Raw genomic sequence first — 14,990 nt, forward strand, 5'->3', positions numbered from 1 at the left:
AAGTTTCCTTTAGAATGAAAGACATCTTCATCTTTTGTTTTAATTGGACAATAATTTAACATAACTAATTCTTAGAGCTGCTTTAAAAATTATTTTAATTGATGACAATTCATTTACTACTTTGATAATAATAGTTTTAATATTTTTATTTGCTTGAGAGATGAGTGAGTAAAGTACATATTTAATACCATGAACTTATCATGATTAAATTTCTGTATCCTTAAATTAATAATTATGAGATGTTGTATTATTGAATTCATCTTTAACAAAGCATTTTTTGGCAGGTTCATGTTCACAAGGATGGGTAGCATTAAAAAATAACTGTTATAGATTAAGTAGTGAGAGAAAACCATGGAAAGTAGCCCAGCAACAGTGCAAGTTATTCTTAAGTTCTGCACACCTTGTGGATATAAAAAATGAAGAAGAAAAACATTTTATATTTTCACATCTCAGGTCAAAGAATCAAATAATGATATGGACTGGTCTTAACCATACTAAGGTCAGTAAGTGCAAAGAAATACATATATTGTGATAGATAAAACTTCATATTTGTTCATTATGTGTTTTTTCCTTATTTCCTTCATTAACTCAACTTCTTTATTGAGTACTTTTGATAAATTGGTCCTCATTTCTCTTTATATTGCTCTATTTCATTCTCTTTGCTATGCATCTGATTCCTTGCCTACTTTTACTGTACTTTTGATTTTCTTCAGACCTGTCCTAAGATCAATTGGGTGAGCTTATCCATTTTCTCATTAATTTATCACCTTAATTGATTATTCTCAAATCTTTACCTAACTTACTTTCCTCTTATGACTTCAGACATATATCTAATTTTCTTCTGATTAGCCCTCTAGTATTTCCCCCAGATCCTTAAACATTGGCAAAGCTGAACTTTTCATCTCTTGCCATTAGACCGGTTCCATTTCCTATATAATGTGTGTTTGTCACCCTGCTACTAATAAGATAATATAAAACCACAAACATGGACATTTTTCTGCATTTTTTTTTCTTTCCACCCACACATCCAGGATTGTGGTGCTCAATTTTAGTTAAAGAGATATAGAAAGATCTGAAGTTTTTTTTAACAGGAGTAAAATAAGGAGTGTGTAACATTCTTTTCAACATTTCTAAGATCCTGGGAAGTCTCATAAGATTTGATTTTCATCAGCATTTTGTAAAAAAATCCATGATCTAACATAGTCATCACAGTCTAGACTGTGTTTTTTTTTTCTTGATATCCTTTTACTTTGATTTCCTGACACAGTATGTTCTCCATGAAATGTCTTTATCTGTAGTGAGCCAAGGCAGTTCCATCATTTTGGTACCAGTTTTTCTGTAGAACTTTGCATATGCTAGGAAAAACTGGACAGTGTTTAATCGCATTTTTATCATCTTATTGAGCTTTCTTTATCTTTTAATAGGTAATGAATGAATTCTTTACAAAGACTCCTGAAACTGTACTTCATTTCAGTCATCTCATACCTCTTCTCCTGCAGGCACTTACCCAGTAAACCAGTTAGTGTACATGTAGATTTTCCTATTGTTAGCATGCTTGTTAGAAACACTTTAAATTAGAATGTACTCTTCCAATAGTTTTGATTATTAGTTTTTATTAAAAGTTCAGGGCTCATTTTTATGATGGCCAAAGTGGCACATACAAGGCATCTTTGTAGCTGTAATGCTTTATTCAAAAGTATCTAAGATACAGTCTCTGTTTTCAAGATATTTTAAAATAATTTGAGAAGTAAATGAAATATGAAAGTAACTATATGAAATTCCTTTAGATAATAGTTGAGTCCTATAATGCTTCCTAATGCTAAGCACCATTCTGTGTTGTACTTGTGTCACATATGAGGAAATTGGGACATAAGAAGATTACCTGGCCCATATTAACACACATCTATGCTCTCTATAGTAAGCTGGTCTTTTGAGATTGATGTCAAAGTCACTTACTGGGTTATAATCACCGTGGCAGAGAAAGAAAGTAAATAACCTTTAAATATATGCTGATTCAGTATCTATTTGTTACTCAGCCTCAAGGATAGTCTTCTTTATCTTGCATTCCTAGCTTCCATCTGGGGCCTGAAACTCAGTAGGAACTTACTGAATGAAAGATGGATAGTTTCTTTCTTCCACTCTGAGAGGTTTACATAGGTGACTATCATTTAGTTCTCTTGAAAACATTACGAAATAGACACTGTTGTTCTTCCCATTTGATAGGTAAGGAAAATGTATTTCAGAAAGATCATGGATCAAATAGCTTATAGTCACTCCATAACTTGAACCTGTGTCTGTCTGAGCAGCTATTATGTCCTAACCTGTTGAGCATACTGCCTCTGGACCTCTGTTCATTTTCAAAGCTGCAGCAATATAAATTAGATTCTGAAGAAATGTTACTGTTCCATTATGTTGGGTAGAATTAGAATATATTGTTTTCCAATTTTTATTTTGGTACTGGGGATCGAACTCAGGACCTTGCGCTTGCGAGGCAGGCGGTGGCACCACTGAGCTACATCCCCGACCCCCCTAGAATATATGGTCTTAAAAAATCTCTTTAGAATGCCTGGGGAGAGGAGATCTCTTTAATCCTCATCCACACAAATACGTCGTGGTATGCTTGAGGCTGGAGATGATGTGATAATCACAATGTAGGCATAATCTGTTTTCATGACACTTACTGTCTCTACAAGAAGCATATGTATTTTTTTCAAAGAACTCATGTACTGGGCATTTTACACACATATTCTCTAACCCTGTTGATAGCTATGCAAAATATTCACCATTATCTCCAGTGGTAAGAAAATTTAGTTCTTAAGAGATTAGCAGTTGCCTAAGAATACATAGTATGTAGCACAAAGAAGATTGGAATATCCAGGTGTATTTGGTCAGAATTTATACTTCTCTTCTTTTTTGGGAGGGTAGTTACATGACCATCAGGAAAAATGTCATTACTGGTGAGAATTTGGTGTAGTGATGTTCACTGGGGACGTCCTTTAGCAGAAAGATTATCAACCTCTCTTGATATATGTGACTTATTTAGTGGTTTGGAATAACGTAACTAACATTTAGCGAATGATTTCTCTGTGCTTTGGGCATTATGTTGAGATCTTTGAATGCACCAGATAATTCTCACAATAACCTAAAGATGTAATTTTATTATTCTATTCATACACATATCTGAAATGCAGTGATGAAAGATAGGACATTCATCCTTCTAATTGGTTTAATTTGTGTGTCTTATTACAGAAAGATCATCTAACTTGGACAGATGGATCATCCTTTGGCCTTAAGAAAAATGAAATGTTTTCTTTTCTACTGCTCCCTAAGAATGAAACAGATTGCTACATTTTACAGCAAAATGCAGCTGGATCAAACTATTACTTTACAAGATATTTTTGTTCTATTCCATTGCCATATATTTGTGAATATAAATGTAATTATTATGAATATTCTTTCTTAGTTTTATGCATTTATTCTTTATAGTTCATATTATTTTATGTATTTTCATTATGGTATTATAGAATTATAATTTCTAACTAAAAATCATTCTCTTTTACATTATTTTCAGTACCTTCTCTTCCTGAAAACTTACTGTTTCGTGTGAAGGATGTTGGAACAACTGAAGTTGTATTTGGTTGGAATAATTTGAATGGTTGGAATAATTTGAATAAGTGGCTAGAACTGGGATATAAGATTATCCTTAAATATTATTTAGGTTGTACAGAAGAACAACATTTGGAAAGCATGCCTCCAAATACTACAGAAAAAGCAATTACCATGCTGTCTCCTGGACATATATATAGATTTTTACTCTTTGCATTAAATGAAGAGGAGGCAAAAATTTCTTTAAATCCAGTATTTATTGTAGAAACACGTAAGTTACAAGACATCTAAAAGTACAATTTCTCAAATACTTAATAGTGTCACTGGCAGATATTTCCTGCGGGTCTGGCATTTTCTCATGGTATCTGTATCTTTAATAGTTTTAAATCACAATGAGATAATTTTAACCTATAATTTAATCATTTTATTTTAATTTATAATTTTAGTTAAAATTTTTAAATTTATACTTTTATAATTTAGAATTTTAAATTATAATTATGACTGCTCTGTTAAAATATAAACTCCATAAGGACAGGAGCTATGTGTTATTTGTCTGATAGCACCAGCTAGACTGGTGCTTAGTTCAATGTAGGTAATTGATACATTTCTGCAGAACTGAATTTTTAATAATGTTAAAAGCAAGAGGTGAGCAGATGTACATTCTCATCTTTAAGAGGCTCATAATGGACAGAATTAGTAAGAAACAAAAGTTAACAAAATGATATAGAAAGCTATAATAACAAGTAAATGATCAACCAGTAGTGTATTTAATAACTGCTTAATAGAATTCACACAGTGAGTGCCAGAAGAAGACTCCTGGATAGAAGGGTCTTTGACTGAAACCTGGAAGAAGAAAACCGTATTGTGAGTAAAAGTGTAGAGTGAGAATTGTGAAAGAATAGTTTATAAGAGGAGAATTTTTGTAGGCATGAGAGTGAAATTAATTTAAGAGGAAAGTGGTACCAAATTTATGAGTTCCAGGATGTCTGTCGCACAAAGTTAGACTTGACCTCAGGAGCAATGGAAATCCTTTACGACTATAGTTTCTAATACTTGCTTGACATTGTACAAACCATTTTGAACACATTTTCATTTGGTCTTTGCCTCACCCTGGGGAACAGCTATGTAGAGAAGAGAAGATGGAACTTCAGGCAGGTTAAGTAAACTGATAAGAGTCACGTGCTTTTGGTAAGTAGCAAAGCCACACAGAAACTCAGATTGTTGCTCTTGAAAAGGAACAAGAAGAATGTGTACATGCATAGGTATTAGGAAGAGGGAACATGTCCACGTTTGAGACTGATTGTGTACTGTACTATTTTAAGAAAATTAATCTGGGGACTTCAATTAGGAAAATTTCTGGCATTCAATGAAAGGTTTGGAGCGGGAAAATATTTACATAAGAAATTAACTACCCAAGTTTCAGTGATAATGGGAATGAAGGGTGAACAGTATAAAGTCCTTGCCTTCTAATCTGACCAAGGCAGAGGCTGTAAAAGGTGTGTAAGATATGCTGTCACTGAATACAATAAGTACCATTTGGAGGTGAAGAGGATAAAGTAGTTGTTGAGTAATGTGTGCCAAAAAGTGCAAGTGCTTTTCTTTCCTTATTCGTATAATCTTCACAAAATTCTATGAGGCAGCTGCCACTATAATTCCCATTCTACACTCAAAAGCGAGCCTCAGAGAGAGTGAGAAAATGGAGCTAGAAGGTGGAAAAGCCAATTTTCCTTTTCTTTACAACTTAGATACTTGAAAGTACTGAGAAATGAGGGATTATTATGCCAAAACATATTACTAATAGAATGTACTTTTTGATGTTTTTATCTTGTAGGCCCATTATCACCCCAGAAATTTAGAGTCACCCATGTGACCCCAAGAGAAATATTTTTACTCTGGGATCCTCCAGATTCCTCATCTTTTCACCATTATCTTATCACCATTTTGGATGTTGAGAACAATAAGTCAGAAGAGATATTTGTTGAAAAATTCAAAGTAACAGCTATAGTTGGAAATCTCAAGTCTTTTCATGAATACCTGATATATCTATTCAGTGTAGCAGAGAAAGGAACTTTAAGTTGCCTTCAGAAACCTATTTCAGTTCTTACAGGTAAGCATGGATGGGCATATTACCTTTTAATATAAAAAATAAACTATTTTCAAATTTTTTGAAAAACTAATTAAAAATTTAAAAAATTTTTGAAGTATTTTATTAAAGTTTAATTATATTGGTCCTTCATAGATACAAATACTTACAGTGGAATGTGTGTTTGAATGCTGAATCACAATCCCAAGCTTGAATTCTATATACTAAATTCATTTAGAGTTATATGAACATTTAAAACATTATTCCAATCTGTATTTTTCCTACCACAATTCATAGAAATCATCTTCCTTATCATAATCGTGGATGGAAAATAAATTTATAATAGATTTACCCCGAGAAATTATCATATGAATATTAGTTCATTCAGTTCTTTTTAGTAATCCTAGAAAATTAGGAAAAATTAGGAAATTATAGTGTCATAAATTGAACTCTAGGGGGCAGTCTCCTCCTGTGAGTTTATCAGCAAATAGACATTTCTGCATTCAACATCACATAATGGTTTTACGTCTTGTTCTAGAATGTAATTATTAATCTATCATTTAATTAATCATTATAGTTATCCCCTTGAGTACAAAGCAATATTTGTGAAGGCTGAAATGCTGTCTTGCATAAACAGTGGACAACTAAGCACATGTTGGCAGTATATCCTAGAGTGTGGTGTGTGATGCTTGGGCATGTATATTTAACATGCTGTGTACAAAGATATTTGTTAGAATTTTACCAGCGAAATGTTAAGAAGACTGGAGCTGAGATTCACGCTATGGAAACCCTTCATGTTACTAGTTGTAGATAAACATTCCTATAGTTATTGGGAATATTAGAAATCCTTTGAAAATAACAAGATACAACTTAATGCTTATAAAAGTGAATATTTAACATAAAAGTATTCAGCCTTGCAAATACTAATAGAAATATTTTTCCATCTAGATAGTAGATAGCAAATGCCTTCTCTTTCCCGATGTCAGGCAAAGTATCCTTTAATTAACAAATGCTTAGTTGGGTCCCTTAGAGTTTAGCTTCCTTCTTTTCCTGTGGCTCTGGGGATCAGAACCTAGAGAGTTGTATTTTCTCCAGAAAATGCCCCAGGCTTCATGATTGGGATTAAGCACTTGCCCTGAGTCACAATGTGTGGATTTGAATCTATGTCTCACTATTTGAGTAACTCTGGATAATACTCAACCTGTTTATGCCTCAGTTTCTATGTTTGTAATATGGCAAAAATAATAGTATGTGTGTCATGGGATTATTCCCAGAATAGTTGATTTAATAAATGAAAGGACTTGGAATAGGGCCTGATACATAGTTATATGTGCTATAATTATCAGTGTATTCACAAAAACATGCTTTTATATTACAGCACATGTACATTACCAATATAGAATGTTGTGACAAACTAAAAATATCCTTAGGTTCTTATTGAAATATGATTATTTTAGTAGATGATCATTGCAATTAAGAAGGTAGAAAATGAAATAATATTTGTAGATTGTGATAAATATTAGGAAAGAAGAAAGAAAAGTGATAAAGCGTAATTTAAGAAGGATGGCGGGTTTACCTGTAAGTAGGCTATGAAAGAAGGAAGTTGCATTTGGGTAGAGGACTAGAAGATAAGAAGGAGCCAGCCTGGGGAAAGATAGAGGAAGGGTACTCGGGCGTGAATACAAGTATAAAGGCTGCAAGAGAGGGGAAAGCTTGTGCATTTGAGAACCAAAGGAGTACTGTCTGTGATGTATTTAATTAGGAGGGAAAAAGCTAAGAGAAATGATTTGGGGGAGGTTTCCAATGGTCAGATCACAGGGATATGACGATCAGTGTTTTTGAGTTTGTTCTTAAGGATTTAAGAATATAGGAAGCCTTCAAGGGTTTTATGCAGGAGAGAAATAATTTGACCTGTGTTTTCAAAAAGTTCTCTCTTGCTGTGTGTAAAGAATGAATTGTAAAGGGATAAGGTTGAACACAGAAGAACTGAGTAAGAGAATGTTGAGGAAATTCAGGCAAAAGATTATGGTAAGCAAAGGTGTGGACAGTGCAGAAAGAAAGATAGTTGACAGTGTGAAGCAGGAGTGCTTATTGCGATGAAGGAAGGAAAGGGGTTAACTTAGGGAATTTAGAAGAAGATTGTTGACACTAAAGAAGAGCAGATTATTGAATTTTACAGGCATTCTAGCCAACAATAATGCCAGCCTTATGGAAAATAATGAATTGATACAAAATATTATGTGCCAACAGTAACCACACTCAACCAGTCATGTATCCTATTTTACCATTCTGAGACTAAAATTAAATTAATATAAAGTACTTCCATACTTAAATTTCTAAGAAAACTTTTTAAAGATGCTTATAATTGGGGGTGTTTGTAAAAGCAAAAACAAGAAAGAGATATCAAGAAGAGTTATTTCATATAGTGATCCATTGAGTACTTAGTCCAGACAGACTAAAATGTAAAATGTAAAGACAGAAAAGTTAAATCTACTAGTTGCAGTATGAGGCAGTATGAGGTTAGAGGATTTCTCTATATTATCCCAGGGCCTATATTTTCCTTTGAAAATATTTTAAGACATTTAGTAAAATAGTTTTAAATTTCCTTCTCCGTAATTCTTTGACTCTAGGGTATTTTTGCACATGTGAGTCCATTTGCCATCTAAAATATAAACTTTTTGGCTTTTCTTTCTAGATAGTGAACTTTTAGAAGTAGTGCACAGTTCTCTATCTCTATCTTAAGTAGAGTTCTTAGCACTGTTTAATTGTTTGTGATACTGCTATCGAACATGGATACTAAAATATATTAATATACACAAATCCTAAGAAAATTAATAGCATTTGGGGCTTGAAGTCAGAACAGAGAGCCTTCCAATGCTGTTATCTGATATATTCCCAGTTTAGTGTTTCTGATCATTTGAGACTTTTGGAATTCATTTCCATGTCTCCATTATGGACCTGAACCTCTTCTCCAGGACTTTGTAGAGGAAATTTACTCCCTGATTCATGTCATGAAATTTTAGAGACCTCCAGTAGGTGTTCCTGGTGCCTCTCTTCCCAGAAGTTATCTCTGTTTCCTGCAAGCAGCCACTATATCTCATACTCCTATTAGGTGTTTTTCCCAGTTCCTAGGCTTGATAATCCCATTCAGCAACACCAAATCATTTATCAGTCATCACTTTTACTCATTTTAAGATCCTGAAGCAAATATTAACCTGTCCCAGTAAATATAGGTATAAGTTAAGTCTTTCCCTCTCTATCATTCAACATCTTTGATACATAAAATTTACATCATATTTATCTGTCTTACACACACATTGAAGTAGTCAAGTCCAGAGAGCCATTTGTCTTTTAATGAACTTTACAAGTATGTAGAAGAAAATAGTGTTTGGACATACAGGCATTTCCATTTCCCTTTTGAAACTTACCTGTCCATCTCTCTCATTTGTACTTGAAAATATCTAGCACACCTTGATCTCCACCTGTGATTGTGCACATGAAGCATAAAGTGTGCCCTTGGGGTGAAGGAGGTGCTTATGAGCATGGACTTTGGAGCCAGATGGCCTGGGTTACAATTCCAGCTTTATGACTTAGCAATTTCCTCCTTTGCAAAATCATCCAAGCTCTTTTGGTTCTCAGTTTCCTTCTCTATAAAATGGGAATGATAATGCTTCTACTTTATGAACTTAATGTAATTTAAGAATTTTCACAGTGCTTGCTTGACACCAGTAAACAGCACAAGAACACCTGTTTTTGTAATTTTTATTTCTCAAGAGGAGTAGAGTGGTGTAGGAATAGTGAGAAGTAAAGCCATGGTAGCTGCTTGTATAGTCTCTCTTTGTTGGAGCAATTAACTCTATTCAGGTTTTCTTGAGAGCAGGAGAGCTACAGAAGAACTGTGTTTCCCTTTTTTTCCTTCTCAGTGAAGAAGAATAACTTTTATGTAAGTTTGCGCATCCCTGAGACCTCATTGTACTTTGCCTATAATAACAGCTTTTAAATTTGGCCTCATGTGATTCATCTTGTACTGCAAAACTCATAAAACCCTTTATGTGGCCACTGATACAGATTTAATAACAAGACACAAAATGGTAGAGATCATAGTCACAGAGATAGAAACCTGTTGGAAATCTCCAGAATGTTTCAACATTTTCTTTTTTGTTAATGAAATCTCCCATGTAAGCTTCCAGATGTTTAGATGACCATGTAGAACTTACAGTTTTGGTGACTGTCTTGTCTGCTTTAGAATGTTATGCAGTAGCACAGTGCCCCACTTCCCAGAACAAATAGACTTGTGGAGAAACTCCACAATTACAGATTATACCTACTTGGAATCTGTCTTCAGTATGGAACAGTATTGGTTTTATGATGATACCAGTCACTCATTTCCCATTCTTAAATCTTTTAATTCCTGCTCAAGACATACATAGAAGCTTTCACAGATCATTGGCTCCACATTCAGATGGATTGCATGCTTCTGGAATGTCACTCTAGCTTTGGAAAAGCCATGGTTACTGTAAGACCTTTGTAAATGAAGAAGGCTCTATAGAATTTAAAGAAAAAAAAAGCCACAGGAAATGCTAGTGATGACAGAAAAAGAAAAGTTAAGATAATATAACTGGAGAAAGAAAACCATGGTAAAGTTGCCTTGAAACCCACAAGTATACCATATGGAATTTGTTATGGTTAGTTTGTAGAACATTTCCTTACCACCACTGGGAATGGAAAAGCCAGGAAGGTTATTTAACAGTAATTTAGAGCAAGTTCTGTTGCATCAAACCAGATGTTGCAATAAAACTGAAAAGTCTATCTAATTATTCTCTGGAGGGAAAAATTTTTTTAAGCATGTGCACTTTTGAAGAAGATATCTGCTAGGAAAAGAGAAAGAGTTAATGAAATAACCCACAAATAGAAGTGAAATTAAAATTAACCTGAGGAAAAATTTAATGTGAATAGAAATTGTCTTAAACTTCACATCTGCTTTAAATAGCACAGCAGAGGGTTGAGGTATAATAAAGCTCTTTACCAGAGGTCAGGGAGAGTGTAACATGTAAATGAACCCTTCTTCCAAACTTGCCAGAACTGTGTCTAAAAATAAAATGACATACCTGCTCAAAATGACTGCTGCCTTCAAGATACAGTTCGATCTCCTTGGTGTGGCACGCAAAGCCTTTTACAAATAATGCTGAGGCTTGGAGGTAGACTTCCTGTACCCAGCCCTCATTCCTCACACATATTCTGCACCTTAACCACCCTGAGTGCCTGTCAGGTGCCCAGTACTGCTCTGGGTACTTTATGTGTGAAAACAGTCAGTCTTCACAGTGACCATGCAATGTCAATACCACTGTCCTTTCCTTTTCAGGGAAGAGGAAACCAAAGCACACAATGACTGAATAACTTGTCATAGAATATTGTGCCAAAAAAGAGCTAAAAGAACTTGGTATTCCTTGAACACACAATGATTCCCCTTTTGAGTTCTGTCTTGCTCATGTTTCTCTTTCCCTGGATGTCCTTTCCTCTACTTCTCCCCCTTCATGCGCCCTCTTTCTGGTAAACTTGTAGTATCTTTCAAGACTCAGATAAATCTCTTCAATTCTAGAAAACCTTACATGGTTATTTTTGCTTAGAATTGATAATTTCCTACTCTGCTCTAAACAATGGTTTTCTCCTGTCACTAGCTCAGCTCCAACGATTTTGGGGTTCTAGTTAGTGATCAGTGAATCTCTTTCCTGCACTTGGTTATTCTTTGGAATTAGGAATCTACTCTTATTTTTATTTGATCACATCTGTTTACATAGGCTCTCAAAAATACTTATTTAATAAATAGAACAAAGGGTAAAAATAGAAGAAACTTAAATTCTTTTGTTTCTTGGGACTATTAACAATAAATAATGACAGTTAATTATGTATTTCCAGTATATAAATGTACAAATAATTTGTCTGAATATTATCTTATTTTTTTTCTTATCCTGACATAATAAACATAGGTATAATGCAGAGACATTAATACTCTCACAAATTCTAGAACGTTCTAGACAAAAAAGAGAAGTATGCTTAAAATTTAAAAAACATTAATGATAAGTAGCTTTTTTTATCTTTTAGAGCCCAAATCAGTTCAGATTTTTATTCTGTATGAAAGTTGTAGTCCCTCTGTATCCTTATTTAATCAAATGCTCAATACTGTAATATGTGGTGACATGCAAATTGTGGTTGAAGGGGGGCCAAATGTCACCATGCTGTTTTTTTTTTAAGAATAGGAAAAATTTATTGAGAGAAAGATAGTTTCTAAGAGAGACAGAAGGGGGACCGATATGTGGGTTGCCCGCTCACCCCACTTTTCAAAGATATTTTATACAGCCAAGCCATGTGGTGAGGCAGGTACAAAGTGGGACAAAACTGTAAGACCCAATGGAAATTTACAAGGTGGGCATGAGGAGGGACAAAACCACCACCAACCAATAAGATTACAAGTACAGTCACCCAGGTAATATTGATCCAATGAGAAATCACAAGGTGAGGAAAAACTATGAACAACCAATAAGATTATGACAAGTATAGTTGCTTAGGTAATACTGATTAAATGGGGATCCAATGGGGAAACAAGTCATGTAGCAAGTGTAAAAGGAATGAACAAGGATTTTCAATGGAAAAGGGTGGGTGAGGGATCTTTCTTGGAAGATCTTTGTCCCCCACCCAGGTGATTGATACCAATTTAGAATATCAATCACTGCTATTCATCCTACATGGGTGTGGTAGTTTCCTTTTACAATTCTGGCCTTCAGTGAACCTGTCTTGATTGTCCTCCATGTTGGCTCCTCCTGGGCTGGCCCTGTCTAACTGTCTAAAAGATATCTAATTAACTTACCTATCTGCAATATTCCCCCCTCTGAAGAAGTACCCCTAACTGTTGTGAAGGGCAAAGGACAAAGACCATTCTGGTTACTACCAGTTGAAGAGGGTTGTAGTTGTGATCAGCAGTCAGAGTTACTCTACAGAGAGTCTACCTAAAGGCCTTCAATAGGCACCAGGCATTGTCATCTTGGGTAGCCTTATAGCTGTAAGTCTGGAGGAGACAAAAACCAAAGAAACAGTTAAGAATTCATGGGCCAAATTATAAGGTCAGCAGGATTGCTATGAATATAGCCAACAGGTGTTTCCACTGGGAGGAACTAGTAATAACCTCCCACAAAGAGGATAAGGAGAAGGTCCAGGGGACTTCAGAATCCAACACAGAAATTGCATTGTATAGTTTAGCAGTTATGAGCCATTTATAAGGTCGATCTGGTGAATCCCAGTAAAAGAAGTCTAGCACATTTGTCATTGATTCCATTTGTATGACTGCTTGGAGTTTGGCAGCCTCTAGGCAAGAATAAACAAAACTTTTAAGAAATTAGACCATGTATAATCTAAGCATGAGCACACTAGAATGGAAGGGCAGTTTGGGGAGAAAGACACACTTCGAAACTGAAATAGTGATTGTAACCTGCTGGCTCTTAGATTCTTTCATTGACAGAGATTATCTCTAAGACTGATACTTTGTCAGAAGTCTCTCTAATTTTAGCGGTAAGATAAGAGACAATTTGAGGAACAAATTTCTCTGAGAAATGTAACTCTAACTGAGCTCCTATAGATTCTACCATAGTTTTTCCTAATGATCCATAACCATGGTCAGCTATTGGTGTAGCTGGAAACTTCCAGAAGGGGTTGGCAATTGGAGCCCCCTTTATATTTAGCTTTATTACTATGGCATTATTTTTTTATACCTCTTTTAGTTTTTTCTTTTCTCCTGGGTGTTTAAGACCAAGTTAAAGTGAGACCTGTGTCAATCAATATGAACCTCTTGCTATCTATCAAGGTCAGTAAAGTCTCCTTGGGCATTACTTTGGAACCGTATCTGGAGCCTCTCAGCTCCTCTGTCAGTGTCAGGCATCAGGATGGGTCACAGCCTTGCTTGACCATGTTGCTTTTGGTTAAAGTGTGGGGGACTTTTCCCTCTTGGTGACCCTCCTTTGGCACATGGTACATTTGTCCTCTGGTGCCCAACAATCTCCCTGCTCAGGAAGTGGAGTGACTTACCAAAGATATAGGATCCTATCAGAAGGGTTCCTTTGTGTCCTGGGCCTTGTAGACCTTGGGAGGCCAGGGCCAAAATACTGGCTGTCCTCATAGCCCAGTTACCTTTCTAGTTTTAGTCTCCAAACTTTAGTTGTTGAACACCTAGAAGAGATCAGTGATTTAAGTATTTCAGTAGGAGCAGTGAGCTTATTATTATAATTTTGTCTGGACATTAAGCACTTTTGAAATATAAAGCACAGTTAGAGGGGTATTATTTTACCAACCATGGTCATTTAGTTGAATCCCTGCAGAATATTAATAGACAACAGTTATATATTATAGAGAAACTTAAGATCAAGAGCCACACATAGTATTTTAGAATGACAATCATGATGACATCTTTGTAACACTTTTATGTCCATCTTAGTATGGAATAGTCTTTCAGTCAAATACCTCCATCTGATTACAAGACATTAAATGACATAAAGAAAACTCTTGTTTGTTATCCTTTAGTAGGATGCCATCTAAAGAGAACATACATATTGGCGTATAAATGTACCTTAGAAGCTCATAATGTCTAGCCCTTAATGTTTAGTGTGTGACATTGTTTGGACTGTTTGGTGTCTGAGCATCCCAAGTGTGTCACCATGCTTTTAAAATATGATAGTAAAATAACTGTTGACCATTTAATTCCAGGCACAGAATATGATTTCTTTGTTTCTATTATCAGTGGGACTAAATTAAGCAATGTGTTTTATGTGCCTACAGTAAAAACATCTAAACGCTTCCATATTTACATACATTTTTTCTTGATTTCAGTTTTGTGTACCATTTCAAATTAAATATATTCATTAAGGCAATTATATTCAAGGATCTTTTGTAATTTTACATGCCTCACTATTGAGTTTATTCTTTCATTGCCCAAGTATATAGATACAGAAGAGGCTTTGTAAAACAGGTCGGTAATTTTTTATCTGTCCATTAACAAAGCACATGTTTGAACTTTAACGAGAACTTTAAATGACTTAATCTAAGGTGAGGAATGTGATTAATTTTAAGCAGAGTATGAGAATTAGAATATATCTTTTAAGTCTTAAGGCCCTGATGGCATCTCAGAGCTCATAATCCACATAATCTAAGGCTTGTTTGCTCTGTCTGTGCTGCCATTTGTCTAGAAAGAACTAGGGCATATTTTTCTTAGCTCTTTGACTATTTACAAGTAATATTTGTTAATATAAAATATTTG

At 34.8% G+C, this 14,990-nt stretch overlaps 1 protein-coding gene across 5 annotated transcripts in view; it reads left to right on the top strand.

Annotated features, from left to right (window-relative positions):
• LOC101716352 (uncharacterized) overlaps positions 1-14,990 on the top strand; it is a 46,231-nt gene that overhangs the window by 6,517 nt on the left and 24,724 nt on the right. For all 5 annotated transcript variants that reach the window (XR_015443493.1, XM_087192522.1, XM_087192521.1 and 2 more), the window contains exons 8-11: positions 285-499; positions 3,250-3,436; positions 3,572-3,877; positions 5,438-5,713. Coding sequence is in view for 4 of the 5 variants with exons in the window: in XM_087192522.1 (XP_087048648.1) it covers positions 285-499; positions 3,250-3,436; positions 3,572-3,877; positions 5,438-5,713 (984 nt within the window). In the remaining variant the exon portion in view is untranslated. The remainder of the gene's footprint in view (positions 1-284; positions 500-3,249; positions 3,437-3,571; positions 3,878-5,437; positions 5,714-14,990) is intronic.

The sequence above is a fragment of the Heterocephalus glaber genome, unplaced genomic scaffold (genome assembly GCF_053883595.1).
Source record: "Heterocephalus glaber isolate CG9 unplaced genomic scaffold, H.glaber_assembly_v1.0 deba00001572, whole genome shotgun sequence".
Taxonomy (NCBI): domain Eukaryota; kingdom Metazoa; phylum Chordata; class Mammalia; order Rodentia; family Bathyergidae; genus Heterocephalus; species Heterocephalus glaber.